This window comes from Microplitis mediator, chromosome 3 (genome assembly GCF_029852145.1).
Source record: "Microplitis mediator isolate UGA2020A chromosome 3, iyMicMedi2.1, whole genome shotgun sequence".
In the NCBI taxonomy this organism is placed as follows: Eukaryota; Metazoa; Arthropoda; class Insecta; order Hymenoptera; family Braconidae; genus Microplitis; species Microplitis mediator.
In genome coordinates this window covers 7224518-7249538 of record NC_079971.1, presented here as the reverse complement: position 1 = coordinate 7249538, position 25021 = coordinate 7224518, and the positions used below count along the sequence as shown (strand labels likewise).

The 25021-nt window shown below is 28.6% G+C and overlaps 1 protein-coding gene across 3 annotated transcripts in view; it reads right to left on the bottom strand.

Annotated features, from left to right (window-relative positions):
* The window catches only part of LOC130664716 (uncharacterized), a 56607-nt gene that overhangs the window by 26790 nt on the left and 4796 nt on the right, over positions 1 to 25021 (bottom strand). The window contains exons 1-3 of one of the 3 annotated variants that reach the window (XM_057464785.1): positions 16419 to 16997; positions 8359 to 8561; positions 2285 to 2533 (exon numbers count right to left, since the gene is read on the bottom strand). In XM_057464785.1, coding sequence (XP_057320768.1) covers positions 2285 to 2533; positions 8359 to 8561; positions 16419 to 16483 — 517 coding nt within the window. In that variant the 5' untranslated portion in view covers positions 16484 to 16997. Of the gene's footprint in view, positions 1 to 2284; positions 2534 to 8358; positions 8562 to 11401; positions 11554 to 16418; positions 16998 to 25021 lie in introns of those variants that run through there. The other 2 variants (XM_057464784.1, XM_057464786.1) reach the window with 2 other exon arrangements.

Below are 25021 nucleotides of genomic sequence, written 5' to 3'. Positions count from 1 at the left end.
CAGCACTTGCATGGTATACTAAAGGTCAACATAGACAACGAAGGACGAAAGAGGTCAAGGTTTAAAAATATAAAATAGCATTTCATTTTAGATAATAATTTCGATGGTTATGATAAAAAAATTCATTAAAATGATACATATGTCCGTGTAAAGAAAATTCCTTCAAAACAGATTCCAAAAATGAATCTATGAAACTTTTAAACTTGAGACAGATTAGAATTTCACGTGGAACTTTTTTTGAATTTTTTGAATTTTTATAGTAAAAAGAAAAATTACCTAGGACTTAATATGAGCGAATTTTGAATGAAAAAAAAAACGTTGTTAAAAAATAAGAAGAAAAAATTCCAAATAAGAAGTTTTGGAACTTTTTCGAAATAAGAGTAAAATGTAGTAAGAAAATGAGGTTTTGAAAACATATTTTTTACTACATTTTACCCTCGTTCCGAAAAAGTTTCCATTAGAAACCAATAACGCCAAAAGAATACAAAAACGTTCACAATAGTTCCAAATTATAGTATAGGTTTTTGAACTTTTTTGAAACAAGGGTAAAATGTAGTAAAAATATGTTTTGAAAACGTTCTTATTTTACTCAAAATTCGCTCATATAAAGTCCTTGATAAATTTTTCTTTTTACTATCAAAATTACAAAAGTTCCACTCAAAGTTCTAATCTGTCTCAAGTTTAGAAGTTCCACATGTGGAACTTTTTTTGAATCTTTTTTACACAGGTAAAAAAGAGCAAAATTTCAAAGTCGATGGAAATTTAAATTTAATAAAAAATAGAAGGCTTTATTTTTTATTTCTAAATGACCTGGAATGAGGTTGACAGCTTTTCGCCGGAAACAGTTGTCGTGTACTCTTGTAAGTGTTCTACTCGGCCTAGTTATCCTTGTCGAAGCTCTTTTGACACTTGCTCTTAAGCTTATAATATTGAATGAGATGTTTACACTTCGATCACTTTTTTTTCATGTTAATTAAAATAACAAAATTTTATTTCTCTAATTCTAAAGTGTGAATGAATCAAAATAGAGCTGAATGTCATATTATTATACAATTGATAATAGTCATGACTATGAGAATGAGAAATACAAATAATTTATGTTTCATATATCGTACACTTTAATTAAAAATGTTTACCACCACTAAAAAAATGTGATAATTTATCTGTTGAAATGTAACTCTAAAAAAAATATGTGTATCATACAAGATGAAAAAATAAAATTGCGTTATTAAAAAAGCAACAGACGGCGAGGAAATGAAAGCAATAATTAATGTAATAAAAATATAAAACCGTAATTATGATTCAAAATTACGAGAAAAAAATAATTCTGTGATAAAGTGCGAAAAAATAATGAGTCCCTCGTGCTGTATGAAAAAAAATTATAGGAATTTAAAATGAGAAAATAAGATACCAACGCTATGCTCAAAAGCTATTCTTGAGATAAAACAGAAATAAAAAAAATATCAACAGAATATTAAAACTCAGATGTGAATGCAAATACTAGCTTTTTATTGCATTATTAAAATTTTAAAGTACAAAGACAGTTCTAGAAACAGTTGCTTTCAATTATTATGACAAAAAAAGTTTTCATGACTTTCATAAAAAGTGAAGTTTACCCTAAGGTTTTAATTAATATTTTTTTTAAAACTAGCATTAATAAGAATAATTAAAGGCAAAAATAATAATTACGTAAACAATTGCCGATATAATTGTTAGGGAATGTGACAATTAGATGCCATTGTATCAACAAAGAATAAAATATATATGAAGCTTAAAGTATGATTATATATATTACGAATATAATAAGCGGTTATTAAATATATTTGAGATATGCGTGTATCTGATTCTTATTGTCCCATATTTTGTGACATGAAATCAACAAGACATAAAATGCAGATCGATGGACAATGGTAATTTTAAACGACCTTGTCTTTCCATCATTCCATTTTATTTTTATCTCTCAATTTAACCTGCATACCGACGGTTAATTATAATCTTTTTCGTTAGACTATATTATACTCGTTACGCGAATATACACCGGTTCGTTGCATCCTTTTGTACTATTGAACGAGCGAGTCCCTTTGGCACAGGAAACAGCCGTCTAACGAGCTATATTTCTCGATACGCTTCCATGCAGATCTCTGTATGCATGTATATACAATGTATGAATATATATGGATGTAAATTTTTCGCTATAACTCATCATATTTTTCATGTGAATCCCGGAATATTTTTTTGAACTGGATGATATATTTTGCGGCAAATAAAATTTTTTCTGACTTACCGAGGATTCCTACACCCTTGACAGGCCCAAGTGGATAAAAGTCGCCATGCAACGGACAATGGAAGCCCACTCGTCGTTCCCTTTTTCTTGCACGCCTTGTTAACATGCATAGCAAGACACCAAGTCCTAGCATCAATGCACCGACGACAATGCAAATTGGCCCTAAGATTCGTGAATTCCCGGTAAATGCAATTCTAGCTGCGTAAGAATCTTTATCTTCATCTTCACCTGGACCTCGGTAGGATGCAGCTGAAATAATATTTAATACATCAATAAAAAACCAATCAAAGTTATAATAAAAATTTTAAATATTTACAATTCATACAAAATAGTATATTATACGCCTAGGGAGGAAAATAGGACATTTAAACCTACGTGTATAATTGCCTACCCGAGTCAAATACGCGGATTAGGACGTCCTATTTTATCATTTGTTTTCTCATAAAAACAAAAAGAAAGACTTTCTTCCCTCTACACAGGGCAAGAATTTAAATTTTTGGCGCGGTTATGGTGAAAAATTTATAACTATCCCTGATTAAAAACTCCGATTGAAACCGCTGATTTCCGATTGAATCCGATTGACTCCGATTGAATCCGATTGAAATCCGATAGACTTTTAATCGGAATTAATTGGTTTCAATCGGAGTTTTTAATCAGGGATGGCAGAATTGTTTATTGGAATGCCCTCTTAAAATTAGTGTACTTTTTTTTTATATATGTTCAATATAAAATTATGGTATTTTTTATTTTCCATTCTGACTACTGATTATCATCCCACATAATTTATGAGGCTTTCAAAATGTAAAATAATAGAAATTACGGGAGGAAAAAAATTTTTCGAACCCTAAACCTTCCACAGATACATGTCGATGTCATTTCGATGTCCATCTCCTCTATGGGTCAATTGGTATTTTTTTTTTTTTTCATTCTGACTCCTGATTATATTCTATAAATTATTTCTCATAGGTCTCAACTTTTCTTCTCAAATACATTAAGGCAATGTTTGACGATGACGCATACAGACATTCTTTCTTTTAAAGAGAGCAGAGTAGGAAGCTACCTTCCTCTCTTTTTCTGAGAGGAAAGAAAATCAGAAGAGAACACTGCAGTATTTACATGTAAATATTTTAATGTCTACAAAACTTTGAAAAAAAACAATTTTCCGACTTTAAAATTTCAAATTCGGTAGTTGTTACAAAGGAAAATGGTTCAATGTCCAGTATCTTGAAAATGTTTTTGAAAATTTGAAAAAATTTTCGCTGTTATTTTTTATAAATTTTTCCCTATTCATCCTTCAATTTTACAAACTAAAAAAACAAGTTTAAGACATATATAATATATACATACTGACTCAGTATACAATTCGAAATAAAACATAAAAAAAGTGCATTGTTGCCACGTCTTTTTACCGGACGGCATGTGCACATAAATGGTAACTATATAAGTTATTCCACTAATTTTTTTTATGAAATACAAAATAATTATTAATTTATAAATTCTTTGCATTCTATCATAAATTAAAATCATGAATTTTTATGATTACACTAGAAATTACAAAAGCTAACACTATTTTGATTCATTAGTTCCGCTCCAACTTCTTTAGAGGTTGTTTTACTTAATTCTAATCATTAAATTTTATAATTGGGAAGTTTTTCAACTGTCCTACAAATTAGTAGATCGTAATATATATTATTTTTTTTTTCATAATAAATGTAACTACAATAATTTATGATACTGAAGTTAGCAGACGTCTAATAATTTTTTGATTTTTTTTAGACAATAAAACATAAAAAAAAATATTCGAAAAAATTGCACCTGTAGTTTTTAAAATTTTCTACATGTGCATATTTTTATATTATTTTTTTGCAATTGGTTTATTGAAAAACGAAAATTCAAAAATTTTTAAAATGTCTGCTAACTTCAGGATCATATTAATATTTGGTTATTTTTTATTTATCAAAATCTTTTAATTTCATTCAATGAAATGAAAATATGATAGAATCATGATAAGCAAGTGTACGCAGTGGTTACGTGTGCGCAGACCCATGAATTTCAGTCCGAAATTAATGAGTTGCGCACATTTACTCACAGCGCATACCTGCCTCACTTGACATTAGACTCTAATATTAAATTGGTTCAGAAAAATTAATATAATTATTATTAAATTTTCTTATAAATATATACTCAATATATATGTACATTATATTCGTGAAAGTTCTGGGTGATTTTCCAATATAAGAAAAATAAGACACCAAAATTTAATGAATAAAAGGACATCTGTGGCAAAAATATAAACAACATTATGACTATGCGCAATGCAAAACAAACAATAAAATAATTATAAAAATTAACATAATTTTTACTAATTATAGCAATGAATTGAAAAGTGAGTTTAAATAAATATCTTCTGAATTTAACAGTAAATACAAATGAAAGCGAATTTCATGTGGAGTCTCGTGGTTAGCAGTCGTCAAGGCAGAAGTAAAAAGAAGTGAATTTAAAAAAAAATGTCTAACCGGTCTTGATAAATCGGTTAGCAACAACAGACCTGATCAGGATGCACTGTACAGTAGATGACAACGACGGGGAAGAAGGTATAGGTGCAATGACCAGCTGTTGTATTATATGGCGAACAAGTGGACCCTTCACCTCTTTCGTCTCTCGTTCATCGTCATCATCGCCGCCACCATTTTCTCTCATCTTTATCCTTCAGTTCTTCTTTGCTTTTTACTTGTTCTTTGTTCTTTTGCTTTCTTTACTACCATCTTACATACGAGACACGATGCGAGTGGAGTAGGCTATCGTGAGGTTCACTGGCCTCGAATTACAACGACCATAGCGGTTCTCAAATTTACTGCTTAAGTATATCAAGTGTCTTAATACAACGTCAATCAGATCGTATTTTTTATTTTTATTATAAACACACTTGTCCTTGAGATATTGAGATAACCATTGTAATAAAAAATAAATTTTAATTACACATAATTACCGCGATTTCACATCTAACAACTTTAAATTACTTCCGGTATTCTATGAAAGTTAGACAATAGATATCTCGATCTTCCAACTTAACCACTAAGTTGTAGATTTATGTAAACAAAATATGTAATTTAATATTTTATTATTTTTTAAAGTATGCAAAATACACAGAAAAAAAAAACAACTTTTGTGAAAACAATATTCTTTTGAGTAACAAATCAGTACATTATTAATTTCATATCTACCGCGAATCATTTTTTCGACAGAAGAAAATCAAAATTTATTTACACTACTGCCAAAAAAGATCAAAACATTGAAATAAACTCGGGTTTTTTCGATTAAGAAAATTATTTTCCATTAAATCTTCAAATTTTTGCGCCAAAAATGTATAAGATTCAAAAATAATTTTTTTCTGTCAGTGTATTTTTTTATAAATACAGTTCTTGTGTAGTTTTGCCAAGTATTTACAACCGTCCATTAATTTATTTCAAGACATCAACTGAATTTAAATATTAAATTGGTATAAAACTCTTTAAAAAGTATAAAAAGTATCATCAGCTCTTAGCAGTGAACGAGCTAAATCTTCTGTATCTTGTCATCCATAATCCATTCATTATATATTTTTTACATGTAGTCTTTTTTATGACCCGTTTCGAAAACAGGTTGTCTATTCAAATAACGTAGTGCAATAATACCATGTTTTTTCTCAAAAATCGTACATCAAAAACTCTAATTCACATAAAATTGAATTGTTTTTTCTGCTATGAGAATCTAAAAGCTACAATGTTTTGTACTTTCGTATGGTTTCAAAGATCAATGGATATAATATTGGAAGCTACTGCTTGTTGCTGTGAGGTTTCAGTTCTTTTATCATTAGTAACCCAGGCCACACTTTTTGTTCTAAGTCTCAAAAGTCCTTCGGGGCTCTTACATCTTCGTTGCTTCTTTTTCATCAGTAAAAGGAGTAACTATGTTGTATTATATAAATTTTAAGCTTGCTATGTGAAACATCTTTTAGTATTACTTATTTTTGCTGCATTAATTTCGTACAAGGATGTTCTTTGTATTAAATATAAGAACTTGTTATTATTAATATATATTTGAATAAGATAATATTTCCGATAGAAGAATTCATTTACATTTTTTACTTCGCGCTTCGAAAATTAAAATTTTTTAAAAAACGACTGGAAGTCATGAGTTCATTCTGATTTTAAAAACTTACGTTTTCAACGGGCCTCGATGTTTCAAGGTCTGAAGAATCGTTCCTGTCCATTTTTAGACAAACGTGTGTGTGCTTTTGTATCTGTGTAAACTAATTGTCGTATATCTCGAGAATAAATCAACCGATTCGAAAGCACTTTATGACGAGCAAAAGTGTTTATCAAACGCTAAATCTCACTAGATTTTAAAGCCGATAAGCCAAGTAATTCACAGAATAGACATTAAAAAACAATTTTTGTCATCTATCTAGTAAATTATTGATCCAATTTGTATCAGTGTGTGATAAAATCGAAGCCTCAATAAGCCTCTTCAATTGCCGTAAAACAGATACAAGTTTATTAAATAGTTTAAGAGAAATTGTACAAGAATTACTTTTGCACACCTTAAACGCGAAGCGTCGAATGTACTCTACTTTCACGGGATTTTAAAAATAAAATTTTTTCACCGTAAATCATTTCTATGCTTTATATTGAACGCCTCCCAACCTTCAACGGTTGCCTTAATTTTGGTCAGGATCGCCGTCTAAGAAATTCGATAGAAAATTGATTCAAAATCTAGAACTTAGGGGTCAGTTTTAAGAAAAAAAAGTTTTTTCCTTCACTTCTATGTATTAGGGTTCTTCTAGAAGACTTCTCTGATACCCCGAAGCCCTCCTCACCTTCAGCGGATACCTTAATTTTGGTCAGAATCACCGCCTAAGAAATTCGATTGTCAAAATTCGAACGATTAGTTCATCTTTATTACCCGCTGTTATGTATAATGTTTAAAGCTGCCCAAGTAGTTCAGAGACTACTTTAAGATGTCTTAAAGATGTCTTTTAAAAGGATAAGATAATTTTTTTTTGTCCCAAAGTCATCTTTTTTGGCATAAATACGACATGCAAATGTTGTTTCCGTACACAGAGAAGAGTTGTGTTGTTTTTCCTGTCTTATTTCAACTAAAAAGTCATTTAGATGACTTATTTTACCACTATTTGTAATTTAATTTTTGTCGTCACTTAAGTCTTTTAAGTAGACATTTTTTCGGTGACATAAATTTCTGATCGTTTTGTCAACATATCGCTGCCTTTTCGATATGTCAAAAAGTAGCCTAAAAACTGATATCTTATAGATGTCACAAAGGCAAGTGTGCTCCTTGGGTGCTCAATGTAGGCGCTTAATGTCGTACATTTCGAGTGCGTGCTACAAAAATGATTTGAACTAATTACTGTCAGCCATTATGCCACATGACTAACCATTATTAATCACTAAATAGAAGTTCACGTAGGTCAGCAATTTCTTTATAAGGCTTATGACTAATCAGCCAATGTCCTCTAAATCAGTATAATAATAACAATTGTTCAATTTAACAAAAAAAAGAAATAAAGAAAGAAAGAAAGCGCTAACTCTCCACTTCGCATTCAAGGTATGCAATTTAATGAGTATTAACTATAACTTTTCTTCTTAACAACAAAAACAATGAGATCAAAATTAATGTTTTTGTTTACGGACATTCTAGAATAATAACGTATGTTGATTGAACAACTTATGCAACATATTTTATATAAAGTTTGCACATAAACGAAACTTATAAAATTTTCAATAGGGAATAATCAAAACTTGTAGATGTGTTCAAGAGCTTTCCAACTAATTTGCATATTGTAATTCAATTCTCAAACATCGAGACTATATTTGAATAAAAATGAAACCTCCATTTAAAATAATTAGTTAAAAAAAACACATTTACATAATTTTACATGCATGATTGATGATACACTTGATAACAGAACCGTTTTTACTGCCAAAAACATAGCTTGTATTTTTTTAATTTTTAAAAAGATAAGAAATTGTACATATATTAAGTGTAGAGATATAAAAATGGGACAAGTTGCTCACCAGTTAAAACTGCTCCGACAAACATGAAGAGAAAACCGAAAGCAGGAAGTGCAATCTGACAGTTCGCTGCTATAACAACGCCAGCAACCATCAATCCACCCTCGATTTTTTCTACTCTCAGTCGTGATATCGGTGATGAACATTTTAATTTGGCTCCTAAACTTCCGGTTAACATTCCTTCCTCTCCTGAAACCGTACTAGGTCTGTAAAAATAAAAAATATTTGTCATCATTGTTTATACGCAGTAAGAAATTTTTAATAAAATTCGTCGGTAGACTTATTTGTCATACTTTTGTATTGGTTTTAACTTAAATATCACGTTTACTTTTCAGTATAAGCTTTGCGTAGATTGTGTTCCAAGCATGGATATAAATATCACAAAATTAATACAGGAACTTTGGCAAAACAGTCAACCCAAAACTTTTTAGTGTACTATATATACGTGATTGTTGATAATGTAAAAGTAACAATTGATCAAATAATTTATTCAAAAATAGAATATAAGGTTTACATAGCCTCTATATTTTATCAAGCCATGTGCGAATAATAATAAAATTCAAATAACTAACGATTCTGTACAACACTTTTTATAGTTATTCATAAGAATCGTGATATATATCGTGAGTATATACTGACACTATATCAATATAGTAATTTGGTAATGTTTCTAATTTCATAAAGTGTTTTTGTAGTCTTTATATACTCATTGTGATAATTGATAAGGTAAAATAAGTTATCTTAACATCTAAAACATGATAAATTCATAATTTTAATAATGGAATGGAAACACTTAATATTGCATTAGGTGATTAATGCATAATATATGTTATCATAATAATATTTGACATGAACTTATACTGCATACTTTGTGAAACATTAATCGTACTTTACTCATACTCGAAAATTCAATTTTTATGAATAAAATATTATTCGAAGTTACCGATTGTGAACAATAAAAGCTATTTTATTATGAATGGAATTTAGATTAAAAGGTTTTAATCCAATGTGTAAACATTACAATTTAAATTATATCATGTGTTACAACAAACAGTATATGTGTTATATGTTTTGAGTAAAAACAATTTGTTGTACAGATGTAACAAAGAAATTGCGTATTACAAGAAATCACCGTTTGATGAGCTTAGAAAAAAAAAACTTCTCAAGTATAAACACTTCTTTTAAGTATATATATGCTTCTATTGTACACTGTAAACAATTTTTGGTGTGAAAATTGTTCCCGAGGACTTTGACCTGCTCGGTGTGAATTGACGGTGTGAAATCTACGGTGTACTTTTAACACGGTATGAGTGTCTTCTTTGACACCATTCGGTGTTATCGGCTTAAATATTACCCGATCATATAATCTGTAGTTGAAAATTATGTATATATGTATGTTCTATATATATGTATAAAATTCAAAGTTGATAAATTAATGATTCTATTGATAGAAGTATTTAACAGTTATACCATTGATGGTGTGAAGGTTCTAATTCACACTTCAAAATTTAATACCAAATCACAACATACCGCGGACTCAAAATTTTTTACGGTGTACCAAGTAGATTTTTATTCTATCATTGTAAAGATATACTTCAACCAACTAATATTTTTTTTTTTATTTTAGAATTTTTATAATTAGTTTAAAAAAATATTGGTAGGAGTAGAGAAGAGGGGGGGGGGGCGGGGCAGAGTGGGCCCCTTAAGGAAATTAATTATAATATCATTCATTTTTTTTACCCTTTTACTTCTTTTTAGACCCTTGATACTTATTTTCACTCCATTATGCTGCGTCCATTAAAATTTAAAAATCGAAAATTAGGGGCAAAGTGGGCCCTCCAAAAAATTTCGGATTTGATATTTTTTATTCTTTACACGTGTGATATTTGCAAATAACTATAAAACAATTGTATTTTAATAACATAAAAGTCATTTTAATAGTCTGCTGCGATATAATTTTACAACGTAATTTTATTATCTTTAACTTTCTTAATAAATTATATTTAATGAACAGTTTTGGTGGTCTATTTTAGCCCTTATCATATAAGAAATTTAGATAAGCTTATTATCCGTCCAAATTTATTGGCGTATAGAAAACTTTGAGGAGCCCACTTTGCCCCCATATTTTTTGAAGTCTTGAAAATTTTAAGAGGCCCACTTTGCCCCCTCCTCCCCTATATCTTTGCTATAATTAGACAAATATTTACTCAGTACTGTACAAGCATATACTTAAAAAAAGTATTTTTTGCTGATGAGCTGACAACACTATTTGGGATTGAAACAGGATAACTCACTTTGTTTGATATTACTGTCCTATTATCTTTGGGATGGGTGGCAATTTAAAACCGATAAAATTATAACATCTGCGTGTAAAATAATATTGAAAAAAAACTATATTGATTTTGAACAGTAACCCATAAAAAATTTAAAAGAATAAAACTTCAGTGAAGCAATTACGCTATAGCTTAATTAAGTAATGCGGTATCATAAGTAATTGCGCCGATGAAAATTATAATCAATTAACTACTACCCACAGGTACTTGAACTTTTTTTCTAGCAATTACTCCCTGTTTTAGTTGATGGAAATTATAAAGATTTTATTCTTTTGTTCTAATTTCCGTTTATTTCTTCTAAGCGTGATTATTCTCGAATATTTTCCCTCGATTTTTTTCTTTGTTTAACGCAGCTAATGAGCCTGTAATTACATACTTAAACTTTTTTCCGGTCATAAGGTATTTTATAAACGGTATTAAAGAAACCTTTTGTCTATGAGTATTATGAGAAAAAATAGATAATTTAATTATTAAGAATTCTCAGGAAATTATATTAAATATGTAATTTTAATTAAAATATGAAATATTAATTTTTCTAGATGAGACTTTTTTTTATCAGTCTCGATAAAAATTTTCATTACTAATACAAATAAAGTGGCTGTGATAACAAATCATAAAGATAATGTAGAATTAAATTCTTACAAAGAAAGTCGAGAAAATTTTAAATCATTCGTTTTAAAAAAAAATTTTTTTTTCAAAATTATTCAACTTACTCTCGTCGAAATAGAGGCTTTTGCAGTACTCTAGTTCCATTATCGTTATTTGGCACAATCAGCCAGTTATTTTGAAAAATTTTGTAAAAACACATTATTCAAAACTATTATAGCAGATTTGAATATAAGAAATACATTGCAGCTAAGCAATAATTTAAAAATGAAAAACTCTATTTTCACTCAGCACTTCTTATCTTATTTACTATTAGATATTATATTTAAAATAATATGAGTTTATGTTTCCGTCATGAAAGTTACAAAAAGACTAAATCGAAATGATTGTACAGCCTATATTCCTTATGAAATTTTTTTTATTTTCTCCCACTTGAACTTTAGTTATTAAGCAACGTAATGATAAGCTAACGAGCTAATAAATACTGATAATTATCATCGTTTATGTTGTAAATATTTTATATATTAAATTACTAATTCAAATAAAAATAAATTCATTAATTTTGAACAACCGGTTGTAGAAATTAATAGAAAACTCAAAATAGTTCGTTTCAGTCCAATTTTCAAACGTCAGATTGCTGACATTTTTACATTTCAAAGCTGAAAAAATCGATTTTAATCTTTTTCAAGTTGACGTTAGAGTGGGAGTGCGTAGTTCAACGAGTTCAAAAACATGTCTAATATTATCTTCAAGTTCGAAGAGCTCGTAGATGATGATGGGTCATAGGATTAGTCGATCGAACCATTTTTTTTGTTTTCGAGTGGTTTTATTCTAGATACGCGTTGAAAAAGTATCATATAAACTTTTAAATAAAATTTGTTTACTATAACTTTTGCTAAATTTACAAAACTGTAATCAATCGAATACGATTTCATGCTCTGTTAAATTTGAAATATTGAAAATAGTGACTATTTACTGTTTACTAGTGAAAAGTATGTCACTAATTCAAATATTGGTATATTTTTCACTGGCAATAAGTGACTATTCACTGCCAAGTACTGATTTTCACTACTTTATTTTTGGAGAGTGTACTTTGGTTTAGTGTTTGAATTGAAGATTAAAAAAAATTTTTTGATTAAATTATATCACAAGTGGTAACGGAGATAAAACATTAACGTTGTGTATACAATGATCAATTGAAGTGAGAACCGTGACAGTAACAAATGTACACATAAATAAATTATCAAGGCTATTGGGTAGATTTATAAATCATATTATTTATTTCTGTGATTCGCATCAAGATCACTATCATCTTTATCACAGAGACAATTTTGTATTTTATTATATTATTTTTTTTTATTTTCAGCAGTAGAGATGTAGATAAAAATATTTAATTGTAGAGGCATTAAATACTCAAGGCTGTATTAATTTGTTGACGGAAAAGAACAGATTGATAATATCCGAAATACTCTTAGTTCTGAGAATTTTTTAAAAATAATCGAAAAAATTATCTAATTTTATGTAACAGTAAAATTATTCGATGCATATATTTGACATCAAATAATTAAGAAAAAAAATGGATTTGGAGTAGTAATTTAATTACGTTATTCCTATATATGACTATATTATACTAAAAAAAAAATCATTATATAAAAAATGACCGAAAAGTTCAAGAAAAAGTTTTGATGTTAATTGACGAGCTATTGTCAATCAATTACTCAAGATTTGGTCCAACAAAAAAATAAGGGTCGTTTCACATCATTAGACAAGAGGGATTTCAATAGGATCCCCCAAAAAACTCCAATGCGACGTCATATATTTAGATATCATCATTCACTTTCATTTTGTATTGATAATTAGGGTAGAGGTATCGTTTTTGGCCACTTTTGGACACTTGAAAAATTTTAATGAAACTAATTTGTAAAGACGCAATGACAATTAATTTATGAAATGGGTAAAAAAAATACTTTTATCACACTACTACAATGGAAATTATATATTATACTATTTCATTAATTAAAATAAAGTATTAAATGTCCAAAAATGGAGCGGCGGCCACAAATGGTACTTCTGCCCTATTCAACTGCATTATTAAATGATCAGTTGCCGGGCTTAGTGATGTTCGTTTTTGTTCAATAAATAATAGTTGCTTCTATTCACAAATGCAATATATTTTAATGCTCTTTTTACAAAAGTTTTTTTAAAGTTCTAATGTTCATAATAAAGATACAAATGACAATGATGTTGATAATGATGATAAAAGGTCTTTTATTTGGGATAACAACCTTTAGGATAATGACAATTGCTTAACTAATAAGAAGAATAGACAAAGATAAAATGTTATAATGGCTCGTATCTGTATACTTATAGTGCTCGTCAAATGTTGATGGAAAAATTATAGTATTATTAAAAATGAAGCAACGTCAAGTTTATTTGGAGACTAAATTCCCAACTTTTATTTATACAATTGCTTTGAAATTAAATTATCAACTCTAAAATCGTGCCAGTGATATTCATGGTACGACTCCATTTCACAGTACGTGGAATAAAAAAATACTGCCATTGTCACTAAATATATCACTGCTACCGCGAAACTTTGTTGACTAATGCTCTGGATCATTGTCATAAATAATTGTTTTATGTTTCTATTTTCACATTTACAACTGTTCTGACAATCCATTCAGAAGTTATATAGAGCCAGTGAAACATATTTGTTCATATTAAGTCAAAAATTATTACATTAGCGTGTAATAAAATAGCAAAGTTGACTTTTTTCAAAAAAATTGACAATAAAGTCATTGAAAATTTTTAAAAAGTGGAGGCACTGTCTGATAATACCCTTAAAATTTTTTGAAAATTTTTTGTGTTTAAACGTAATGAACATAACTGCAAACAATATGAGTTTTATTGTTTAACAAAAATAGAAACGAGGAAATGTACAGCATAATGGTATTTGTTGATGGCCTTAACTGGAGCTTTTACTTCTCTACGCTTGTATTTGAAAAGGAAAACAAAACATAAGTACACCCGTATACCAGCAAAAAATAGGGCTAAAAAACTTTTAAAAAAGTGTGCGAGAAATAAAAAAAAAACCCTATGAACAGATGCGTTGAGACGAGGTCGATAACCGGCTCAAGATGTACGACCACGACTTTCTGGAGTCAGAATATTAACTACAAGTTTATGCTTTCAACTTTCATTCTGTATATTTATTATTTCTTATTTAACTATTAAATAGAAACATATTTCAGAAATAATAACAGTAAATTTTCAGTAGATATTGAGGAAAAGAATAAAATAACTATTAAATAAACTGATATAAAACAATAGCTAACACAGTTTATTTCAACTTTTCCGTCGTGACGTAGATGAATGTTATGTTCTACTGAAAAAAAACCATGACCAATGTTCTCATATGATTTTATCATTTCAATTTACACATATATATCAGAGTAAATTAAATACAAAAGATTTTTCATAATTAATTTGAACCTTTTATATACCGCGTTTTCAGTTCCTCCATGAACAATATTATGATTATAATTAAGTGATTATTTTATGATAATTGAATGTAATGATTTGCCAATTATAGAATCTAATCATAATATATATATAAGTATATGTACTTATATAGCGTATGCGGATATGTTGTGTGTTGCGTGAGAATATTCTCATTGTCTCAATTAATGTTCATTTACGCCAATGATGTTAATGGCCGCTCATAGTTACAAGATTTTTAACTTCGTTCGAATTTTCTAATTATGTTAAAAATAATTTGAGGTAACGACAATTTAATAGCTTGGAAATTAATTTTTAAGCCTCGTTTACTCATGTTCAAATACTTTTGTTTTTGAAATTAATAAAGAAACTTTTATAGTGTTTATTAATGAAAGAAATATTAATTATAAGAAGTAATTCATGTAACGTTTATTGGTAACATTATTTTTAATTGAATATACTCATTATTGTAAATATAATTATACTTTGTCATGTCATAATTTTTTATCGACTGGTTTCAATTGTTTTGATTATCAATAAAAGATACTGTAAATACTAATGACTAATGACTAACCATATTTTTTTATGATCGGTTCCGAAAGAACGTAAGATAATTTTTGTTAAATGATAATTAATTACTATCAATTTCATACAAAGAAAGTAATGTTTTTTTTGGAATTCAATAACTGGTTATATGTGCCCACATGAAAAGTATATGTCAGAGCAAAACAATATATATATAAGGTAAAAGACCTATTATCCGATCATTTTTTATTGGAGCGAGATTAAACCACTAAATGTAAATAGATAAATAAAACGAAAAATCAATTTTTTTTATATAGTTATCCAGGTCAAAAAAATAACTTGATTTTGACTTTTTTTACTTAATGGATTTACTTTTGACTTCTATAATTTTTTTGACTTGCATTTGATTTTTTTAACTTGATTTTGGCTACACCAACTTCTTTTAAACTCAATATGACTTTTTTAACTCAAAGATTAAAGTCAAATTGAAGTCCCGTTGACTTGGATCTGACTCAAATGACTTGAAGTCAACTAAGTCAAATTCAAGTCAAGTCTGACTGAGATTTGACTTGAAACTTTGAGTCAACTAAGTCAAATTAAAGTCATGTTGATTTCGATTTGACTTTAATGACTTAAATTCAAGTCAACTAAGTTAAATTCAAGTCAAGTCTGACTTGGATTTGACTTGAAATTTTGAGTCAACTAAGTCAAATTAAAGTCACGTCGACTTGGATTTGACTTGAAAATTTCTTAAAAATTTCTTCTTTAGACCCAAATGTACTATTGAGAACACGAATCATTTCTTTATGTAAAGTTAAAATCCTAAAACAATTTAAAGATTCGAAAATTTATGATTTAACTTAACCCATTATTATTTTAATCTTCATCAATTATTTTTTTCACGTAGAAATTTACTTATTATTGATCATAACAAAATTGTGTTGATGATCAACATTAAATAAGAAAAAACATTTAATTCAAGATACCTCCGATATTAAATGTTTATTGACAATTCATAGCAGTAAATAACAACTAAAAAAATTAATTAATCACTAAGATTACTATAATGTTATCATTAAAAAGTAAACAAATAAATTATACCGATGCATGACTGAGTGATCATCAAAACCCGATTTGTCGGTGTGAAAAGCCGTGCCGAAAGTCATTACCGAGCACCTGGGATCTTTGTTCTGCTGATTATCTTCACTGTCGCCTTGATGACGATTTGTTTCTTTAACTCCCGCTCGAACGCGGAATAACTCTGCTAGTCAGCTGACAGTTTTACTCTTCATCACTTCCTTCACTTTACGCATAATAGCTGAAATTTTTTTGACCTCCAACTTGTCTTTCAGTTTGCCGATAATTTTTGTACTGTCTTCCGTAACTTCAACGAGTTACTCAATTTCCTTTATATTTTTTTTGTGTTTTTCAAATCAAACACAAGTTTTATCACTTCAATCACTCATTTGTGTTATCAACACCCACTCGAAAATATCAATAGACTAAATTGTATTGAATCAAAAACTTTCACTAAAAGTTACTCAATAAATTTCAAAATATCTTGATAGATCTACTAATATATTTATCACGGTTTAACAAGTAAGTAGGCTATTTTATTGTGTGTTTTATAATATTATAATAGATGAATTATTTTATTCACACCTACTTTATAGAGAGAAGATCAGTTCAATGTACTGATCTAGGTCGCGTGTTCAAGCTCACCGATACTGGACTCTTCGTGTCATGAATCGAGAATCCGTATCTACTTTTATCATTTGCTTGTGGTCAGACAATAAAAGTTCGATAACCCAAGTTCAGAAGTCAATAATTATTATTTAATGTATGCAAATAATTTTACTCAAGCACCAAAGACATAACATATAGATTTTGATGCAAATTTTAAAATTTTGCTTCAAGTCAATTTGAATTTTTTAGATGTATTTTCGATATTTAAAATAATTAAGATCACTGGTGGATTAGTAATGATAAAAAATGATAATTGAACTTCACGAACATGTAAATAAAGAACCCACTTGGAGAAAGTCTGCTTGTCGACTGACTGCAATAAAGAGGACCAACCGCTGGATGTCGACCACTCTGACGCCATCCCCACCGAAGGCGAACTTGTCCCTCCCACCGCGAACTCACGCGCTGCATTTTCACCCCCTACCAAGTTTTATACACATATATAGGCTAACGTACTTAACAAAAATATCACTATTCTTCCAGACAACTTGAATGTTTTTTTTTTTTTAATGCTTGAGAAAAATTAACAGCTTGATTTTATTTTATTTCCAGTGCGAAAGTTGAAAAAATTGAGAAATCCATAATTGAACTGAAACTTTCATGTAGAAATAAAATTCAATAATTATTTTAGTGAAAATATTTCATTTCTATCTCTGAGTTGAATTCAAATTGAACGCGAAAATCTCAGAGTTTAAATTCGCAAATTTAATATTTGAAATGTTTCAGACAAATTGATTATATCTAAAAATATGACAAAGAAAGATAACAAATTATCTAAAAAATTATTGAACGATCTCAGCGGGATACAGAAAAATTTATCATGGAAAATAAACATTAAAAAATAGTCTCAAATAAATCGCTTTGTAGAAGTTTAAAAAATATAAGGAAGTTATGACGCTAGGATAAAAAATTGTAATATATAAAATGATATGTCAAAATATTTGAATAAAAGTTTCTTATGTAATTATTTTTTATATTTATTACTATTCAGAAAAAAAGGATTTCTTGGCGATATTTCGCATTATGAATTGAAACCGAAAATTTTCTTGGGCAAAAAAAAATTTTTTCCCGCCCAGAAATTTTCTCTAGTCCTAAAAAAATTTTGATTTTCATTTCAAAGTGCAAAATTTTTTTGCCGCCAAGAAATTTTTTTTTTCTGTGTAATTAAAATAATAATTATGTGAGTTCATTAAAATTATTGTTTATCAATAGATGAAAATGTTGAAGTACTGAGTAAAAAAAGAAAAAAAAACCAGTGAGTTCAAGGAAATTTTGCTGATGTTTTATAATATTTTAGTAGATTGCTAATTTTCATTTTTCACGATGTCAGAACTTATAAATAGTAAAGAAGTTCGTGTTGAATTCGTGGAAAAATGAAAAAATGGAATCAGGTTGACGAACGATGTTGAGAGAAGAAATTTTTCAACGATTTCGTAGAATATATAAATAAAGCTCATGAAAACTTATTCTGGCATGAATTTAAACATTTAAGCAAATGAATAGATAAAAATAAATTGATAGCGCATTTACACTTTTTTAATCGCAGTATGAATATGTATGTATGTCTGTAAAAGAATAAATAATGGATCTTAGATTGGATTAAAATTTTAAATAATTCATAGACTATCAGAATCCGAGTTTCTAACAGAAGTTGACGTTCCGAGTTCTTCAAAAACTTTACTAATGTATGTACGATATGTAAATGTTATAAATCTCTCAATCAAAAGAACCTATTAAGGTCAATTGTATGACGATAGGAGTCCGCAAAAACTTGGATTTGGTGCAAATTTGAAATCAATCGGAAAAATTGACACCTTTTTTTGATAAATATCGATACACGGAAAAACCAGAAAATTAAAAATTAATAAATAATAGTAAAAAGTGTAATCTGTTATCAATAATTAGTACTATTATGTACTTAATGCAAAGTAGTTTAGTAATTTTTGTAGATTCCTAAAAACTACTATCAATTATTTCAAAAAGTAAGTAAATATTATTACTTTTAGATATATAAATACGTGACTTTTTAGTGAAAATTAGTTAATTTATGAAATAGATCTATTAAAAAGTAATGATTGGTCAAATTGAGAATTGGTATCTTAGATACTGATTTTTCCAGCCGAAAATTGCAAAAGTTACTAACTTTTATATTATAAATTCGATATTACTGATCAATTATTAGCTTTAAGTATCATTTATTCATCATTATAAATTAATTTACAATATACATAAATCGAATAAGTGGTAAATAATAAAATGAAAAATTAGTATACTAGATACTGATTTTTTGCTCATAAAAATACCGAAAACTTTCAACTCTTATTTTATAAATTCTATCCCATTGACTAATAATTAATATAAAATGTTATTTATTCGTTATTAGAAATTAATTAATTATATACATTACTCGAATAAGTGATAAATTTTTAAAATTTTTCTATGTTTATTTAAATAGTAATAAATAACTGTAGATACCAATTTATCGATTCTTTTTTATATTAATTTTAATGTACGAAATTACAAATTTTGCTCTTCTATGTGTATCAAATTTTAATGTAAACAATAGCCGTTTTGTAATATATAATGATCCTGGTTTGATATTAGTATACAAATATATTAATTTTAAGTCAAAAATAAACGACAACATATTAAAATTTTGAGCATCATTTTTTTCCGTGTATATTAAATTTTCATAATGCAAAAATTTTTTTCATCAAGAAATCCTTTTTTTCTGTCATCTTAAACTACCGAAGCAAGATAAGAATCATTGTAATCAATTAATTAGTATTTGAGATCTTTTGATTCAAAAATAAAAAAAGTATCAGTAATTTTCGTAATTTCTGTTATACCATTTTCCTTCAAAGTTCACCGAATACTAAGTAAAGAGCATTTTTTAATATCATGGGTTTACCAGAGCACGTTATGGATATCAAGAATTCAGAAACTTGAATTGCGAATCTCCAAACTCAAGTGCATTAAGATAATTGTCATGTGCTACTGAAGACTCTCGGTTAAATTATGAGCACGACTAAAAGCATTGAACATCATGATAAGGATAAGCTGTATTATTCAACTGACCTCATTATTCTTGTACTGCAACGTGTAAGTTGCACCTTCTATTGGTTTCTTTTCACGTTGTTAGAAATGTATATAGGAAGTCGTAAAAATCTTAATCATGTTAGTAATATTATTATACTGGTTAACTAATGTTGTTTCATATGTGTTTACGTAGCATGTTACATTTTAAATCATATGTTTATTATATACTTTTTTAGTGTGGTATAATAAACAGTAGTTATGATTTTACGTGAATAAATTAGTAAAAAATTTCAAAAGTGAAAGAAAAGATCACCCTAATCAAAAATAGAACCTCGTTTGAACCTCTATAATGAGCATAGAGTTTCAAATGAGGTTCTAAGATACGTTTATGTGCAGCCTAAATTTGAGGTTCAAGTTTTAAGCTTGAAAGTGCAACAAATATTATACTGTAATTTGGTACCATGCGTATAAGAGAGAAAAAGAGTATGTACGAGACTAGATTTTATCACGTACCTCATTATAAACCAATAGTATTTAGAGATTTGAAATTCAGATATCAAAAATTTTTGAATTGGGATATACACTGTAAAAAATCACCGGGCTAAGTCCAAACGGTGTAGGTGTTAAAATTATCGGTGTTAAATTTACCCCCGAAAGCGGTGTGAAAATAACGCCGCCACCGGTGTAAATATTCTAGTCCGGTGTTAAAATAACGCCGCCACCGGTGTAAATATTCTAGACCGGTGTTAAAATAACGCCGCCGCCGGTGTAGACATTCTTTACCAGTGTTAAAATATTTTATTTTGTGAATATTTTTACTTACTCGATCACTATACTTGTTAATAAATGATATTCTTTATTAATTTTCATAAAGTACTGACATTTTTTGTGTTTTATAATCTTTAAAGTTAATACTCCAAGCGGACGCAGTTTACCCTGCTTTAACACCGGTATTACTCCGCTTTTACGCCGGTTACCCCGCTTTAACACCGGTATTTTTAACACCGGTGTAATTTTATTTTAACACCGGGCGGAGTTAAAATGAGTCAATTTTTAACACCGCTCTTTTTACAATGTAGAAAAACTAATTTAAGCCATTTTTATGAAAGTTTTAAATATTTTAGTTTAGTAAGAATCTACATCTGCAGCGACCTTGGGTCATCGATTTACCGAGAAAGTCGAGGGCAAGGCAAAACAAGATTATGTACCGAATCTCAAAATAGTTAGTCACGCAAGGCACGGGATGTCTCCAGATCGCTCTATAAGTACATATCTATGATAGTTTTTCGTAACTAACTTATTAAATTAACTTATCGATTTTGTTGAAGGAAAAAAAATAGCGTGTTCATTACAATAAATTTATTTTTGTGTACAATTTTATGAGAACAGACAAAACGGTTTTTGCTGAGGCAACACGTGCTGGATTTGTCAATATAACCCGAGTATATTGAACAAGTTTATTTTTGACACTTGACAAACGGCTTACAGTAATATAATAATACAAAAACAAAACACCATCTAGCAAACATAATATAGTATATTACACACCTAGGGAGGAAAGTAGGACATTTCGACCCATGTGTGTAATTGCCTACCTAAGTCGAAGGCGAGATAGTGACGTCCCATACCTTCTTCCGTGGTGTGTATACGATTTTTCATCAGATCTGTGCCTGAAAGTTGAAATTTTTGCCTTATTTTTATGGGAAGAATGGCGCATGCGCTAATTTTTATCATTTGTTCTCTCATAGAAGAGAACAACTTTTTTCCCACAAACAGAGGCAAAAATTTCATACTTTCAAGTGCGGGTCTGGTGAAAAATCCAACGCGGGTTTAAATGTCGTACTTTCCTCCCTAGGTGTATAATATGCTATTTTCTATCAGTTTATATGACATTTAAATAATTAATCTCAAAAAAATGTCTATGGATTTAATCATTTATTTAGTGTATTAAATTTGTTATTTTTTCATAACTCAAAATAACAATGACAATATTTTATATAATCTTCTACAACTATCAAACACATTAATCATATCATTAATAAAAGCACATTTCAATTATTTACTATAAATAAACTATCTTCTAAACACAACTTGACAATTGAATAATCTATCGCTTCAAGACGTATGTGTAAATCATTCATCCAAAGCGGAAATTGAAACTGTCAGTCCTTGTTCCGAATCTTCATTCATCGAAATCGATATAGTTTTGACTCAGCGATTCATAGTAAAAGGACCATCACCAATGAGCCACCAGAACTCAAAGTTAATCCACTTTATCAACAGAAAACAATAAAGAAGTCGATTCATTACGCAAACAATTTCGATTCCCCCATTATTTACGTCATTTTCGACCTGAAGAATACGTCGAAGACGTGGTTCATTTAATATGGTCACTAATAACTTCATCCTCTATTTTGAATTGTCTAGAAAATTTTTTTATATCTCAAACTTCAAAATACTGCAGAGAAAATTATTGAAAAATGCATTGACGTGGTAATGAAAACACGTTTATACTTTAACTGAATACTCTGATGTAAAATCTAGATGACGATGACGGCGATATTACCTAACTGCACGTGTCATGCGTTAAAACAGCCGTCGTCGACATTTGGATTATTGCATAACCGATTTTTATAGCTCCATTCATCGCTCTAGAGCATTATTTAGTACATTAAATATTTTTAATTGATTTCAACTATTAAATAACTTCTAATACAAATTTATTGTAATTTGCACTATTAATTGAAAAAAAGGTGGATGTAAAATTAGCAACGAAACCATTGGCTGGTTCAAAAAAGTTAAATTCATAATACATTGGACGTTAGGTATAAACTTAATCTACGTAACTACTTGATGGCCTATACTAATATAAGAGGCGCATGTACAAGCGTGCGCGGAGCAATAACGTTGATAGCCCGTTAACTTCACAGTTAGCAGGAAGTTAGCAGTGTACTCGATAAGGTACATATATAGGTATACCTATAAAATGTTTATGAATAAGCTCAAAAATTCCCGATAAGATCTTAAATTTTTTAGTTTTATTGTTATTAAAAAAATAAAAAGGATAAGATGAGAAAACGTTAGGTAACTTTTTGCTAGTAGAGACTACTGATCTGCAGGTTAAATTATCCAATAAACGATTTTTTTTCATTTTATAGTAACGTCAAAAGATCTTTTCCATGATAATTGTTATCATTATCTAACAACTTGCATATGTATAACGACTATGGTTTTTTAAATCAATAACTTACAGATTTAAAAAACGGTTGATTCTGTGAGCCAATCTCAAAATTTTATATTGTGTTCAAACTTACATGGCTCGAAAATATTATTATCCGTAGATATTTTGAGCTCGTCAAATTTAAACATACACTTTGAATCCAGTGTTTTTGAATTCAAATATTTTATTCTTATGTCGGCATTGAAAAATGAAGATAAGTTAGTAAGTAAGAAATTTTTCGAATATTTATTCACGATATTCTAAAACAAATCGAGTGCCCAATTTCAAAACACAGTAACTGAATCGTTTATTCGAGAAACCCCATAAGTCAAGAAAACAAAATTTTTCAGGAAACACAAAAAACATTTTTTTGGAAAAACTTGACATTAAAATAATAAATAAATAATTGAATACAATAATATTAGAGTCACTGAAAAAGATTCCAATAAGAAAAATTGAATTTTTTAACTGAAACTACTTGAAAAAATTATTTAAAGTTGATTGACTTATGGGGTTTCTCAACCAAACGGGAAAAAAAAGTTATAAAATCATTGTTTTTTTAAATGTTTCCACTCAAATCATTTATTACACTCATAAAATGAAGTATTAAATATATATTTGAACTCTGAAACTCAGAAATTACAAAAAATTATAATTTAAATATTTTAATTAGTCATATAACAGTCAACAATAAAACAACATTTGAAGTTAATTTCCCAAAAAAGCGCAAATTTTAGATAAAAAAAAAAAAAAATTATTTCCGTAAAACTAAAACTGCAGATGTTTATTTGAGTCATTGACTTATGGGGTTTCTCAATTAAATGAAATTGCTGTCACCCCGTTAATTTTTTTTAAAACGCTGATTTGATGCATATTTTGATTGATTTCTATGGAGGGACATCCAAAGAACCCAAAAATGAAAAAAACCCAATTTCGTAAAAAACATGACTTATGGGTTTTCTCAAATAAACGATTCAACTGACAAAAACAAAATTTTTGAAATATGTATTGAACGATATCTCTCTGAAAAAACTGAATCGTTTGAAACGAATCTTGTGACAATCTAGAGTTTAAGTGTAATACTCCGGCATGATTTTGGAACCAATCTTCAGAAAAATTGTCATTTTTGAAATTTTCCGTCAACTATTTCTCTATTGAATGAACCGATTCAAATAATTCTCATAATAGTCTACAAAACTTGTTAAAATGGATATTTAATATATCTCCGAGATCAATCATACCAGCAGATTATAATTTATTGAGTAAAAATACAGAAAAGATTTGATTATTTCATTTCTTATGAACATCTCTCGAACGGATTCAGATAAATCATTTGACCTTTGATAAAGTTGTTTGGTTTAGAACTGATTAAATTTCGAAAGCTCATCAAAAGCTTAAAAGAAGCTCTTTTTCACACTGAACAATTGCATCTACATAAGCACAAAAGTATCATTAAACGAGTGACGGCGGCTCAAGCTGAAAGCAGGGATAAGCTAATTCACAATTTAATTTACTGCATTGTCTTCAAATTTAGTGAAAGTCAAGTTATGACAATTCATTTATCTAAAGATCGTTTAACAAAATTTTCTTTTCATAATCATAGTTCTGTACAAAGATATTATTGTGAAAATAATGATGTTTATAAATTATGTATTTCTAAAATAGCAAACAGTAAACATCTGTTGAAAAACACTTCTGA